The sequence below is a fragment of the Coffea arabica genome, chromosome 6e (assembly GCF_036785885.1).
Source record: "Coffea arabica cultivar ET-39 chromosome 6e, Coffea Arabica ET-39 HiFi, whole genome shotgun sequence".
Classification (NCBI taxonomy): Eukaryota; Viridiplantae; Streptophyta; class Magnoliopsida; order Gentianales; family Rubiaceae; genus Coffea; species Coffea arabica.
The window spans coordinates 6,902,448-6,917,535 of record NC_092321.1 but is presented as its reverse complement, the minus strand read 5'-3'; the positions used below and the strand labels follow the sequence as shown (position 1 = coordinate 6,917,535).

Sequence of the window (15,088 nt, the reverse complement as noted above, 5' to 3'; positions counted from 1 at the left end):
AGATTATTTTGGGATCACATTGATTTTACGGTTCGATTCTTTCCACTTTTTTTTTGTTTTTTGTTTTTTAAATTTGCATTTAGATATAGCAAACTACTATGACATGATCACTTGTAAAGACTATGGATTTTTACCAAAATGAGTAAATGACAATTTATGAAAGGAACGAATTTAGTTAACCGCAAACTAACCGCAGGTTGTTTGGTATTCTACCCTGTTCAATCTCTGGAATTGAGTTTTTCAGACGGGAGTATGAAAGGCTGGACTGAAGCCTAGAGGGCAAGGCTGAGCTGCATTACTCTGAACCATTAGATGAAGGGAAACTGGTTAAAATTGCTAGCTGTTGGGTGTGCTTTGTCGTAATGGTTTGCAACGGATTGGCCCGCGGCTCCGAATTTAGGTTACTTGATTTACTTTGAGGCTGATAAAGACTTTCTTTGCAGTAGAAGATAAATTTCTCAAAAAAGTTTCAGTATAACGTAGCCATTCACATTGAAGGCTCAAAGAATTGCGATAGTGCTCGAGTCAAGTAATACATCACAACTTTCTTTCTCTTTCTCTAGATATTTCATCTCCGATCCTAGCCATTCTGCCATCCTGTAGATTGCCTCTGACTGGGGATGAGACTTGTCATCTGATGAGAATCCATGCAAGTTGAAAGAATCGTCGACACTACCAGCATCAACCCAACTAAATCCTATCTCTTTCTTTACCCCTTTATCTCTCATTCCTTTCCTTATCTTCGCTACCTTTTCCCAGAGCCCTCTCTCCGCGAACAAATTTGACATCAACACATAAGAACCTGACTCCTCAGGTTCCATTTGGATCAAAGTGTCAGCTACCCTCGTAGCCAAATCCACATTCCCATAAATCCTACAAGCTCCAAGCAAGCTTTGCAGTACAGATAATCCTGGCCCTCCTGGAATTTGAGCTACCAGTTCTTCAGCCTCCGTCAGCCTCCCTGCCCTACCCAACATATCTATTATACAGGAGTAATGCTCTGAAGATGGTTCAATCAAATGGTCCTTAATCATTGAATTAAAAATTTGCATTCCTGCATCCACCATCCCTTTTCTGCCACATGCTGTCAATACAGAAAGGAAAGTGATTGAGTCAGGCTTCACACCTTTCTTCTCCATTTCATTGAACAAACTCATTACTGATTCATAATCCCCATGCCTTGAGTGAGCAGATATTATAGCTGTCCAGGCAACTTGGCTTCTTTGACCAGACTCATAAAAAACTTTCATTGACTCACAAATGCTTCCACGCTTTGCATACATGTCAAGAAGAGCCCCTGAAATGATTGGATCAAAATTCAATCCAAGCTTCAGTAAATAAGTATGACACCACTGGCCATAACGCAAAGAAATTGACTCAGATGATCCTATTGCATTTAATATACTGCCAAAAGTATATTCATTTGGCCGTAACTCAGCTGAAGCTAACAAGAATGTTTGAAAAGCTTCTTGATACAACTCATTTTGAGCATAACCGGAGATCAAAGCATTCCATGATACATTATCTCGGTAATCAAGCTCCTCAAAAACCTTCACCGAGCCAACAATGCGCGCAAACTTTGCATACATGGTCACAAAGCAATTAGCAACATTCAACTTTGACAAAAAGTTAGCCTTTATACAAAAGCCATGAACCATTTGGCCTTCCTGCACCATATCATTCTTTGTCAGGGTAGGAAGCAATCCAACAAATGTAACATCATTTGGATAAACTCCATCTCTTCTCATCTTATTAAATAAATTCATAGCATCTTCTTCATCCATTGAGAGCATTGTTGTCCAAGAGATAACATTACGCTCAACCATTTTGCCAAAGACCAACTTAGCATCTTCAACAAAATCACCCTCACCCTTAGAGTACATTGAAATCAAAACATTACATACTGAAACATGCGTTTCAAATGCCCTCTTAATAATTAGACCGTGAACCTGCCTCCCAAACTCCACGTTTCTTTCTTGGCCACAAGCTGATATCACACTGGTAAAGGAAACATGATCAGCCTTCAACCCTACTCTCACCATCTGAACAAACCCAAAAATTGCTTCCAACCCATGGCTACCTTCTTGAACATATCCTGAGAGCATTGCGTTCCAGGAGACCAAATCTTTGTTGGGAATTTCACAAAATGCTCTTTCAGCTTCAATTATCCTTCCCCATTTTGAATACATAGTTACGAGTGCGTTCCCAACATACACTTCACTCCGCATCCCGAATTTTGACACGAGAGAGTGCAATTGTGATCCAAAATGAAAATCCTCAATATCAGTACAATGCGCCAAAATAGTTGTAAAACTCACTGCATCAAAGAGAACTCCAGCGGAATGCAAATGACAAGCAAAACTAAGTGCGTCTTCCCCATTTTGGGCCCCTGAAAGCAGAGTATTATAAGAAACAGTGTCCGGGCTCTCCAACCGGTTGAAGACGCAGAGAGCCCGATCAAATTGGCCGGATTTACAGTACATGTTCATCAAGGAATTTGACACAGAAACGTGATCTATGAACCCTGAGGTTATTGCAAAACCATGAAACTGAGTCCCAATTTCGGGGTCACCACGACAAGCCTTGAGAGCAATTGCAACTGCAGCCTCGTCGATTTCAGAAATACCCGATTGAAGCTGCTTCTTGAAAGTCTTAAGAGCTTCAAATGGGTGCCTGCAGTGCACATGATTGAGCATGGTGTGGTGTAAAGAGGCACGTTGCGGACTAGGAGTTTCGTCAAACAGTTGATGTTCATAGTTGAACGAGTGTAATGTTTTGAAAGCCGCTAGCTGTGGAAGTTTGGCGCACAGACTCTTGAATTTCAGTTGGCCGGTAATCATATGAGAATTTCATCAGTTACTCAAAGGTCATGTGTCGTCAGTGAAAAATGAAAATGAAGGATCCTCCCTCCCTTTTGCCTAGACCCCAATTTACGGCGTTACTCGTGGGCCCAAAAGAAGTTGATGTGTGTTTTGCCTTTTGGAACCTTTGGATTTGGAGGATCAGAATCATAGGCCAATAGTGGGTCGGACAGAATAAGGGCCAACCCACTCTTTTGACACCACCGATGGGAAATTGTGGCTACTTCTATCGACAAAGCAATTTTCGATTTTGGTTTCCGGCTAGGAGCTTGCTGGATTTGGTGAGTTGGGGTCCCAATAAAATTTGGTGAGATATTCACAAGTGGATTGCCAAATTTGTGTGTGGAGTTGGGCGCTAGGCCGGGCCTTGCCACGAGATGGACTAATTCGTTCGTAAAATCACCATCACAGAAGGGGAAAAGAAATTGAAAAAAGACAGTTCCAAATGATAAAAGAAAAAAAAAATGTAGAAAGAAACAAAGAGGTACGTTTTGATATTGTTTTGGGAGTAGTATGTGCCATATACGGCATTTTGTACCTATTATGCTTCTTTCCACCTGTTATTCTCTCTTTTATTAAAAATTCTCCCAAAATTAAAATAAAAGAATGAAGCTTTCTTTCTTTCCTCACCCCTCACTACGCGTAAACGGAGCCAAATCTTTTTATTAAGAGGTGGAAAAATCAACGGTCATATGAACCATACTGTGTAATGTGCAAAAAGTCGCGGGGCAAATATTTTATGAATAAATCTTATATACAGTGACAGTGTATATATTATTATCGTTGAATCCATGACATATGTGCAAAAGTTGAATTTCTAATTTAAATTTTATATAATTGTCATTCATCTAACGCTCACAATATACATATTATCGGTGCATATTTTATTAGTAAAAAGTCTCTTTGAAAATTTTCAAATTCACAACATATCAAAATAGAATCTTGGATGTCCCTCACTGTCCCCTTCCCCCTCCCCCTCTCAAATGGCAGAGTTAAGATTTTTGGCCAGTGGTGTCATTATTATAGAGAAAATTTTGATTTAAATCACTTTATCATTATGAGGAGGTGCAATTGTCCACTCTCAACAACACCTGCCTCCATCCCTACCTCCCCAGATACATTCATGTTTAATGCCAAACAACCACCGAATCTAAAATCAAATGATTAGATTGCTTCACGCTTTCTCAGGTTGGTGCTCTACGCGAGGATAAGGGATGGTGTAGTGTTTAGACAGGAAACAGTGATCTGATAAACGAAAGGTCGTGTGGCTGCAATTACAAAATGATTTTAGATGCATCTATTATTAAGAAGCCAATTATCTGCAACTTCGGAAATACATATTGGCTTGCAGCTTTGGAAGCGTCATTGTATGGTTGAAAATTTCCATTTCTGCGGCCCCTACTCATTATATCAAGATTGAAACCTTATGCCAAATCGAGGACGACTAATATCTTGGTTTGTGCATTATATCATACTCGCTGAATCTCTCCTTTGCAGTCCTGACCAAAACAAAACTCGTAGTAATAATCATCAGCTCCAGCAGTATATATATGGCAGGTTCCAAAAATAAAAATAAAGAGGACTTACTGGGCAAAACGTGAACAGAACTGGGGAGCCATGCTCCCGCCTGTCAGACTCCTGGGCTGGCAAATTTGGAGTAGGGGTTTAGGAAGGATTAAGAAGGCAAAAAAAGGGGGGGGGGACTGGATAGAGTTTCGGATTGAGCATTTCCTGTCGAGTTGAATTTCTGGTCTGTTTCATGAAAGGAACTCCCACTTCAGTCACATCTGGTATCAGGTGTGCATTCGGATATAATTTTTTTCAGGTATAATTTTGTTTTCATCCTATACACGTATTCTTTTTATCTCAGCAATCTTTATATTTTATACTCATCACATTACCCCCAACGAAAAAAATGCTACAGTACCATTTTAAATACTTTTTTTTTTCCAAAAAATAATAATCTCCTGTCCAAACGCACTTGAAAATGAAGTTAAGTGAAAGATAAGAGGACGAAACCAAAAGGAAAGAAGATTAGCATTATGTAACATCATTTGTCCATTTCTCTGCCAATAATGTGAAGTTCTACACTTTGTTAACGAGATATTTTCTGATGAAGTTAAATAATCAAGATAAGGCTCTTGCCTTACTGGATATCCTTTCGGTGTCAGATGCATCTTATTATTATAGATTGCAGAGAGGTTCACCACAAAATCACCAAAACCTCAAATCGATAGATTGCAGAAGGGTTGTCTGCTTTTGGGTTCACTTTACACATGTAGGATTTGAACAGCACTTGAGAAATTGGATCATGCCTTCCCAAGTTCTACTTCAAATCGGGTTCATTACTGGAGAACATGACATTTAACAGCGAATATTATTATTATTATGAGCAATGCATCGATAAATTCGTGAGCGATATGGAAGACAAGATGAAGTGGCCAAATAATTGCATGACAACAAAATAAAGAATAATTAAATAGAGCACCTGGTTTTACAAAGCTGAAGAAAAGTAATTCCCTCGAAGTGGGAACTTCTTCGACCACAACAAAAAGTCATTGCCAAATAATGCAGCATCGATTTGTCAATTTATCTGCTTCCCTTTCGCAATAGTCAAAACCCAGAAAGCCGCCCATAGGAGAGCAACAATACCTTTTGCAATTTAATGGAAGAAAAGGGCAGGGAGACAAAGGTATTGCTCAGACATGGGCCGTGCAATCTCATGCTACAGAGACAGTGCAGGCGTTCATGTTCTATGTTGCGATAAAGTGGCCTACGTGCAACCCTTTTCTGCCAATGCATCGCACGACGGTTGCACAGGCACGACGGTTGCACAGGTTTAAGATTGCAATCACTACCTGCACGTGCGGAACACGTGATCATTATCCATGATAATGCTGCCCAAAGTTTTTTTTTTTTTTTTTTGTGGGTGAGATTGGGACTGGAACGTTGTTACTCCACTAGATAATTTAAGAACATACCTGTAATTTAATGTAAAATATTTTTTTATTAAAGAGATAATTATCATATTCAGTTATAGTTTATTATGTGAAACATGTACTGATGTTATCTCAGTTGTGCGAGAATTACTTGACATGTTCTTGTCCTTACACAGGGACAGAGTACCGCAGTTGACAGATTGAAGGCTTTTTTTGGCTTGGAACTTGGGTGCAAACGATTCGAGTTTAATTGAATAGCTTGCAAAATTACTACTGAGTTTGAGTTCCAACTTAATATGTGAAGATTGAAAACTAATCGACTTTCATATGTATATATATGTTTTTTACTCTTTAATTCATTAGAGTAAAATGTGTATCTTGTCTCTTGTTTAAAATCATATAAATTATAAATTTATATTATTTAAACTCGATTGAAGTGAAAAATTGAGCTCTTGATTAAACTTAATTTGACCAAACTCGAGTTTAAGTTCGAATAAGATAAAACAAAATCGAGTTTGAGTTTGAGTTCAGCTTTCAAGAACTCGAAAAGTTTGAACACTGAGTTTTACAACTCGTAGTCCCAAATCGACTCAATTGCACCGCTACTTAAAACAATTGTCACATGCCCCTTGACCTTTTTTTTTTTTTTTTCTGTTTCTTTTATTTTTGTGGTAATCAAACTTTCATATGCAACGTCGTAGTTGAGCTGGTTTCGGTGTTACAAAGTCAGTGGAAGTATGGAACTCAAAGACGCATGTATCGTGGGATGTTTGATTATGAACCGCGACCTGCAGGCAAGATTGTGACCCCTAAAGAAGCAATCAAACTGCAACATTCGGCATATAATAAAGGAAGTGGGAGTCGGCCGAATTTTTTCCAGTACGGTGAAATTCCTTGACTCACAAAAGAAAGAATTTTCGAAACGTCACACAAAATCGTCCTTCAAAATTAAATCAACTTTTTTATTATGGATTGTAAACGATTCATAATATCGATGACAATGGAAACTTCCCTATCTTTTTTTTTTTTCTTTCAAGATTACTCTCTATTTCCTTGGCTATGTAATTACTTGCAGCATTATTGTGATTCATACATAATATATAAGTATGTAAAATATATCTTCATATGAAATGTGGGATAGATATCGGCCCACAACGTGGGACAAAGAACCCAGAAACCCCAAACTAGCTTGTGTGGCATCGAGCTGTTTAGAATCATCCTGTACAATTATTGATGACAATTACGGAGCAAAGGTATAAGCATTTGCAAAAACTTTTATGCATACAAATTTGTGCGTGTAGCTTTGTTAATACACATATCATATATGCTTTTGAGTTCAGGGAAGAGGATTACCAACATAATATATATAACATCATTATTTTTCTGCCAAGTTGGCTTTAGCAGTATCTACATCTACATCAATGGAGATTGCCAATATATAGTAGTAATTACTATACATACATATATATATATATGCATCAAAGCATGAGCATCGTACGTAGATGCTCTGTGATTGATCATCTATGTTGAGATGATAGTAGTATTATTCGAAAGAACACCATGACAACAACAATGCGTCAAGATGCACATTCATCATGCAAAATGATAGATGATGCATACACAACCATTTTATTGGTGAATAATCACATAATATTTATATTCCTATATGTAACTGTTAACTGAATTATTGAGGAGTAAGTACAAAGGTGGTGGTCGGCAAGTCTCCTACTGATTTTTGTGCATTTGTAGGGCAGGGAGAGCGCGATTATATTCCAGGAGGATGACTTTCATGCCAAATCCACAAAACAGAAACATTATCTACTTATTATCAATTAACGGCGGAGGTTACATATCAAATACATTCCCTCCCCATACATTGGCATTGTGTTTCTTGACCATAGCCGAGACAGAGACACAATAGGTGAAAAACAAAAGTTGAAGCCTTTTGGCACATATATGTGGGTGTGGGGTTGCAAAAGCACTTACCCATCAAAGGTAGATTGAAAGATCCATATGTGTACTGTGGTTCACAACTTCCATGCCAGAAACACACCCAGAGACAATTTGAAACAGAGTAATAGGTGAGATAATTGAAGCACCTTTGTGTTGTGATTGAGAAATGGATGTTCCAGAGTTTCCAAAATTTTTCCCATCTTACCTTCCACTTCAACAACTCAACATCACCTTTAATTTACTCATTTTCGTACAGAAACATATCTGATAAGGATCACCAATCGTCCTAGAAGCTTCTGTTCACAATTGGGATAGGCCCAATTAATTCCTACCATTGATTTGTGTCAAATAAGTATTGGAGGCTCATATTTGGTTCGAAAAGTTTGCCTATAAAAGGCCTACTTCCCTTGAGACATTCATTACTCATTCAAGTTTGACATGTTTGAAGAATAAAGAAGTTTCTTCAATTGTAGTTTTCTTGCCTTACCCTTCAGCTTTTCAAATTTGATCTTTTTCCCGTACTCAAGAATCGTGCAAAAAATACTCGGTGAGCTTGAGCATTAGCTGCCTTTTAACTTCTGCATCAAAAGTCAAAACAAGTTCTTCATTGTGCTGTTAACGTAGTACATAACCAAGTTGCATTGCAGGAGAGAAAGATGAGCAGTACTACTATTGCTGCAGATGCGGTTGACCACGAGGGCTTCCCTGCTGACAAGAGTAAAACTGGTGGTTGGGTCCCCGCTGCACTTATCTTAGGTTTGTATTCTCCTCGTTTCATAACTAAACCAAATTTAGCTATCCCAGTACTGCAAGTGCCATTCTGCTTCAATGTTGAGAAGGTGAAATGATACAGAATTTAAGCGGAAATACTAAAAACTGACCAGCTTACAATAATACTGCTGTGCAATCTTCATTTTGAATTCATGATCATGTCAGACATGTTATCATTTTTTTTGCCCTTTTTGCGATGCCATTACTAGATTAAGCTTGCGGTTGAAAAGCGTCGTGAACAAGTGGTTCATTTCCGGCCAGATACCGTGGTGGTCCAAGGAAATGTCTTGAAATTTAATGGTTCATTTACCATCGGAGACGTGGTCCTTTGTATATGTATATTAAAAAAGGGCGATGCCAACTTCTTCTAGACTGATTTGTAATTGGTATTATACTTTCTTCTATTCTACGTGGTTTAACTTTTAAGAGTTACGTAAATCAAAACGTTTATGGTCTAATTTATTCATTATAAGTTTTTTTCTTCATAAAATACGATAGTTGAAAGATTGATGATCTTATAATTAAGCTGTTCCAAAAGACAAAAAAGCACGTTGCTTGAGCATGTTACTTTTGTCTGACATTCATACGTATGTCCAAATTGCATTGGTTTTAGTCAAAAGCTTTCTTCTTCTTTTTTTTTAACTGCATTAAAATTTGAGAAGTTTAGGCTGAAATCTCTGGTCCGATTTTTATTTTTATTTTGGGGCTGGAAAACATAAAGGAATTGAAATCTGCGAGAGGCTTTCAACAATGGGAATAGCGGTGAACCTTGTTACGTACCTCGGTGGAACCATGCATCTGCCTAGTGCAGTTTCAGCCAATACTGTCACAGATTTCATGGGAACTTCCTTTCTTCTGTGTTTGCTTGGAGGCTTTCTTGCCGACTCTTTCCTGGGCAGATACAAGACTATTGCTATTTTCTCAACAATACAAGCAATGGTGAGTGCATATGTACTTCGATTGTCCATTGAATAAAAAATCACTCATACTTTCTTTCTTTGTTCTTTCTTTTTTATTTTCGGAGGGGGGGTGGTACAAATTTTTTGAAAAGTTTCCACACTGACAAAAACGAAAAATGATTTAGGGAACTGGCATGCTAGCAATAACAACAAAAGTACCCCAGCTGCGGCCTCCACCTTGTGCTGCTCATGCCAACTGCCAAACAGCCAACGGATTACAAATGGGAATGCTGTACCTTGCTCTATATCTTATTGCACTGGGGACAGGTGGCCTCAAATCAAGCGTTTCAGGATTTGGAAGTGATCAATTCGACGAGAGAGATGAAAAGGAGAAGTCACAGATGGCTTATTTCTTCAACAGGTTCTTTTTGTTCATCAGTATAGGAACACTCGCGGCAGTTACTGTCCTTGTTTACCTAGAAGACAATGTTAGTCGAAGCCTGGCATATGGTATTTGCTCCTTGTCAATGTTCATAGCCATCTTTATCTTCTTTTCGGGGACAAGAAGATACAGGTATAAGAAAACAGTAAGGAGCCCTGTAGTCCAAATCTTTCAAGTTATTGCAGCCGCTATAAGAAAGAGGAAGATGAATGTTCCTTACGACATTAACATGTTATACGAAACAAATCATGAAGCCTCAAGAATCCAGCACACTGATCAGTTTAGGTTAGTACGTGTATTTTTGTGATCAACATGGTATTGCTATATTTCGTATCTTTGCTAGCGCCAAACTTCGCTAATAATATCGCGATTTCTTCCTCTTCTTCTTTTTTCGGTTTAGATTCCTGGATAAGGCTGCTATTGTTGCAGAAGATGATTTCTCTGAGAAAAAAGTTGCTGCATCTCCAAATCCTTGGAATCTATGCACAGTGACAAGAGTGGAAGAAGTGAAAATGATGGCCAGACTACTTCCCATTTGGGCCACAACAATCATTTTCTGGACGACTTATGCACAGATGATCACCTTTTCCGTTGACCAAGCATCCACCATGGAGAGATCAATTGGCAATTTCCAAATTCCAGCAGGATCACTCAATGTATTTTTTGTAGCAGCCATTTTGATCACGTTGGGAGTCTATGACCGTCTCATTATGCCATTTTGGAAGAAATGGAAAGGCAAACCAGGTAGAGGCACAGCAAAATTTTTCACTGTACGGGCAAATTATTGTATAGTAATTTTATGCTATAAAATAACGTAATAGACTCATTCATTCCGGAGCAAGGGTTGACAAATTAAAGTGGTCGAACCTTTTCGCTAAGCATTATGTCTCGGGTCCCATTGTAATCATTAAGTATACCTCTTAACCCAAAATTTTTGTGTGGGTATCATTTGTGGGCCGCAGGTTTCACTAGCCTACAGAGAATAGCTATAGGTCTGGTACTCTCGACGATCGGGATGGCAGCTGCTGCTCTAGTTGAGATGAAAAGATTGTCGGTCGCAAAATCCGCCGGGCGAACCACTGCAACATTGCCCATAAGCGTGTTTCTTCTGATCCCACAGTTCTTTCTGGTTGGTTCTGGAGAAGCATTCATCTATACCGGACAGCTTGATTTTTTCATAACACAATCGCCCAAAGGAATGAAAACCATGAGCACGGGCCTCTTCTTGACAACTCTATCACTTGGTTTCTTTTTCAGTAGCATGCTTGTATCCATAGTGAAGGGGGCGACAAGAAGCCATCGTGGTGAAGGATGGCTAGCCGATAAAATTAACTATGGAAGGCTCGATCTCTTCTATGCACTTCTAGCAGTACTGGGCGTCATAAATTTCGTAGTATATAGCATCTGTGCAGTTTGGTACAAGCCTAAGAAGCCAAATCCTGCCATGGAAATGGGCAATGTTGCCAACGGTGCCGGTGCTGAGGAGAAATGTTAGTGATGTTTAGCCAAAACGTCTCCTCCAGTGACCTACCCTTGTAGGCAGACAAGGATGACGATTTTGAAGTTCGCTTGTCCTTTTCTTAATATATAGTGAGTTGGTCAATGACTGTAATAAATCCATTTGGATTTGGAAAGAATGTATGGTTATTGGCTGCAAGAATCTCGTTCTTCTTCTTTTTTTTACTTTCCATTCCAATCCAGTTCTCGAGTATTTTATTTTAAGTCCACCTTCAAGTGTCAGAACTGTGGGTAATTTTGATCCTTTTTGCGACGAATACATGGGATGTTACATTACTCAGCGATATTCAGTACAGGAATAGAATTAATTTTTGTAGACATACTATTAGATTAAATTTCAGTATTCTTTTTTTTGGTTTGGAGATTCCAAATTGGACCGGAAAGTGAATTGGATGAGTTTCGATCTATTTATCCTCTGTTCAGCAGATTTTAATATTTGTTTAAATCCAAAAAATCATAATTGGAAAGATTGAATTAATACACTCGCAAACACATAAGGGGAGGCTGACTTACACGCATAAAAAGTATGCGTACAGATACAGATTTAATAAGTGATGACATTTGTATAGTAAAAAAAAAAAAGCGTGGGAGAAGAGGAATAATACTCTCAAATTTATCAGCAATCACACGCCATAATGATACTCTCAAATTTTCACTCTGTTTAACTGATAACAGTAATGATACTCCCTATTTATAAATTATATGAATTAATAAACAAGTCTTGACGACCACAGCAAATCAACTAATAAAATACCCATTCCTAAACAATAAAACTACCATAATATAAATAATAAAACTTGACTTGACTAAAATATCGCCACTAAACAATAGCATACAAACTTCTATTTTTTCTTAGAATTGATTTACTATTTATGCCAACAGTATATTTAATTTATTTTGATATTGATAAATTGCATGACATTGAAATAGTAAAAAAAGAAAAGAAAAGAAAATTAGTAGTAACCAGTTTAAAAACTCCACATTTTTACCATTTTGAACAGATAGTTCTTGACTGAATTTAGCCAATTCAAAATTGACATCAGAAGTTTATTACTACTAGTGAATTTGACCAGTGCTACGATTGGATGGTGATTTGATGATTTGTGTACTACGTACGTCAAAGTTGAAAACCTTCTCTGTCAATAATCTGCACCGGTAATTTGGAATCTTTTTGTTACAGAAAGAAAGGGCTTGTCCTTCAGCGAATTATGAGCGATTGTGAAGAATATTTTATCTTCAGCTGAAGGTTGCTCTCGCTCGCGCAGGAAAGACAAACAAGTCAAATTTAACCCTATTTGCTTCACTTCTCGCTCTCGCTAGAATGGATAAATCTTTGTGAAGGGTCCCTGGAAAATGAGGGAAATCTTGGATTTGGGAAAGAAATTTTGCATTTCAGTCAAAGTTACAATTTGCTAACCACTAAACTTGGCTCAGTAATCACCAGGGAGGGTCTTAAGTCCTTCTTTGGACTATAGGTGGATGTTTAAATCTTAATTACAGCAAAAAAAATTTAAAGATTGTATCAAAACACTTTTTTGATGTAGTAAGATCTGTATATCTGTTAACTCCAAGTACAGTCTCTTTAGACTCCAAATAGAATCTCTTTAGATTATACAATAGTTACCGTGAAAGAAACAAAAATGTCAAAGTTACAATTTGCTGTTTCCGAAGGAGTATTAAGGTAGGTGCATACAAGAAATAAAAAAAAAAGTCATAATGTTGCACTGTTACAACGAAAGGTCTACGAGAGTCGAATGGAGGTGCAAAAAGTCAGTCGTATCGATTTCTAACAATGCATTATTGCACTTGAAGAAGAAGAAGAACGTTCCCTCGTACATGTGTCTCTTAAACCATACATTCGGGAGACAAATAATCACAGCCAGCCACAAATAATTTCATCTTTTTGGTGACCATTATAGTAATACATCAAAAAGCAATTGTTAACAACCTTATATTAAACTGAGTTGTCGTTTGGATTTCTGTCACTGATATGCTTTCATTCCAATCGAAATCGATGCGATGGTTCCCTTTTTCCATATGGATTTTTCGAATTTCAATTCCGAATATAAAAAATATATATTTCTTGAGAATTTTGTTTTCTAATTTCTTAGGATTCCTTATCCATACAAACAACGCCACTCACTCGTGTATAATGTGGGGAGAAAAACATTCCATTTCAGGTCTAACTATACTCCAAATTCTCTTCTTAGAATAAATAAATACCCGCAAAAAAATAAACCTAAAATAGCAATGTAATTTGGATTCGTAGTGAAGTACTATTAATTATTTTGTAGTAAAGTTATCATTAAAAAGTAAAGATTGAATCACCAAATTGCATTGGTACTTTTAATATGGTATAGATGTAGATATACATAAATGAAAGTCAAAAAAAATTGCTAAAAAATATATGAATATTATTATGAATAGCAGGTGGTAAAAAAACAAAACAGAACTGACTTGTTGATTCCACCTAGTAGTACTAGCGAACCACATCATGTTTTTTTGTTCTAAGCCGACGATGTTCAACTCTTCAATGTCATATCACAATGCGTGCTTTGACTTTTCAACAGTTTGCCCAACTTAAAGGGAATATTTTGAATTATAGCAGCAGCTAGTCAAGCTTTCATCTACGCCCCTGTACGATGCGTTGACCACCTCGTCCCGCAAAAGGTTGAAGGTCGAGGTATGGGATCTCTCCTGTCCTGAGCCTGAGGGTCAAAGCTCCAGACGTGGACGACGCCAAAGATACCGTCGCAGTTCAGCGGAAGGAAAGGTCGGGACAGCATATTGATAAAGGCGTTGCCTAGAAATGGGTCTTGCAATCTTATTACTCACTATTATGCTGGCAGAGTGGCGTGATTGATGCTGAGGAAAAAGGTTCCGTTCCTTCAACCGATCCATGCAATCGTTTGATTGATAATGCAAAATTCCTATCTTCGCACAATTTGTGGATGACGGATACCTGTCGGCTGTCAGGTACACAATTTTTTTTTCTTTTCTTTTCTTTTTGAGAAGTGAAGAAGCGCTGACCTTCCCCGGACCGAGCTGACGTGATGAGTTCGGCGTACCGATGATAAGAACGTGTCCAAGCCCTGCAAAATAAACGAGAAGAGATCTATAGGATGACTAGCAGGGGAGCCCCGAGGTTGTCCTCGGGGGCACTCCGACGGTCAAGTTAGTCTTCCGGTGAGTGGAATTCACAAGGAATAAAACAGTCGGGGGTAATTTGCCAGTAGTGAGCGTACCTTGTACAGTGGATGTGCGTTACCATTTATACCTGCTGATAAGTCCGACCTCTGTACGTTTCGGGACCTGCCCAAAATAGTCTCAATCCCGCGTCGAGGGGGATCTTTCCCGCCCTCTGCGGGATTGTTCTCTGGAACCTTTCGGAGCCCTAGTGCGGTGTGCCTCAAGATGGTGGCCATGGGCCTGAGGTCCGAACCTAACTCTGACCTTCCTGGGCTGCCACGTGTCTCGGCCCAGGACGGAGCCTCTGCAAGAAGCATTCAATTCTCTTCTAAGAAGAGTTCATATAACCCCATCCCCAGCCACACAAAGACCTTGATAGGGTTATATGGCAGCATTTCGGAGCACATGTTGACTGATCATGTCAACTGACACAAACATTTCCTTTGCTTCTATGTTTTCACATACTTCATGGGTTGGCCCATTACTACCATTTCCTGACCAATTGGCAATGACAAA

At 38.5% G+C, this 15,088-nt stretch overlaps 2 protein-coding genes and 1 long non-coding RNA gene across 4 annotated transcripts; 1 reads left to right on the top strand and 2 right to left on the bottom strand.

Annotated features, from left to right (window-relative positions):
• Window positions 1–454: 454 nt before the first annotated feature.
• Window positions 455–3,208, bottom strand: LOC113695551 (pentatricopeptide repeat-containing protein At4g32430, mitochondrial). The gene has a single exon (XM_027214684.2). The coding sequence runs from the start codon at window positions 2,838–2,840 to the stop codon at window positions 501–503; it is 2,340 nt and encodes a 779-aa protein (XP_027070485.1). The 5' UTR covers window positions 2,841–3,208; the 3' UTR covers window positions 455–500.
• Window positions 3,209–4,143: 935 nt separating this feature from the next.
• LOC140009424 (uncharacterized) lies at window positions 4,144–5,660 on the bottom strand. The gene is made up of 2 exons (XR_011816832.1): window positions 4,449–5,660; window positions 4,144–4,360 (listed from the first exon to the last, which is right to left on the bottom strand). It is a non-coding gene; the product is annotated as an uncharacterized lncRNA (long non-coding RNA).
• Window positions 5,661–7,692: 2,032 nt separating this feature from the next.
• Window positions 7,693–11,525, top strand: LOC113697434 (protein NRT1/ PTR FAMILY 6.2-like). 2 transcript variants are annotated; one of them, XM_027217042.2, is made up of 6 exons: window positions 7,693–7,881; window positions 8,401–8,509; window positions 9,246–9,463; window positions 9,609–10,150; window positions 10,266–10,609; window positions 10,828–11,525. In XM_027217042.2, the coding sequence occupies exons 2-6, from the start codon at window positions 8,410–8,412 to the stop codon at window positions 11,358–11,360; spliced, it is 1,737 nt and encodes a 578-aa protein (XP_027072843.1). In that variant the 5' UTR covers window positions 7,693–7,881; window positions 8,401–8,409; the 3' UTR covers window positions 11,361–11,525. The 2 variants fall into 2 exon arrangements, with proteins under 2 accessions (XP_027072843.1, XP_027072842.1); XM_027217041.2 differs by lacking the exon at window positions 7,693–7,881 and adding an exon at window positions 7,962–8,300.
• Window positions 11,526–15,088: the final 3,563 nt, after the last annotated feature.

Excerpts from the sequence above, each read along its gene's own strand:
- LOC113695551 (XM_027214684.2), bottom strand. The coding sequence starts at position 2,840 with ATGATTACCGGCCAACTGAAATTCAAGAGTCTGTGCGCCAAACTTCCA.
- LOC113697434 (XM_027217042.2), top strand. The coding sequence starts at position 8,410 with ATGAGCAGTACTACTATTGCTGCAGATGCGGTTGACCACGAGGGCTTC. Across the intron at positions 9,464-9,608 it reads TCTCAACAATACAAGCAATG|GGAACTGGCATGCTAGCAAT; the intron begins GTGAGTGCATAT and ends AAAATGATTTAG. Across the intron at positions 10,610-10,827 it reads GAAATGGAAAGGCAAACCAG|GTTTCACTAGCCTACAGAGA; the intron begins GTAGAGGCACAG and ends TGTGGGCCGCAG.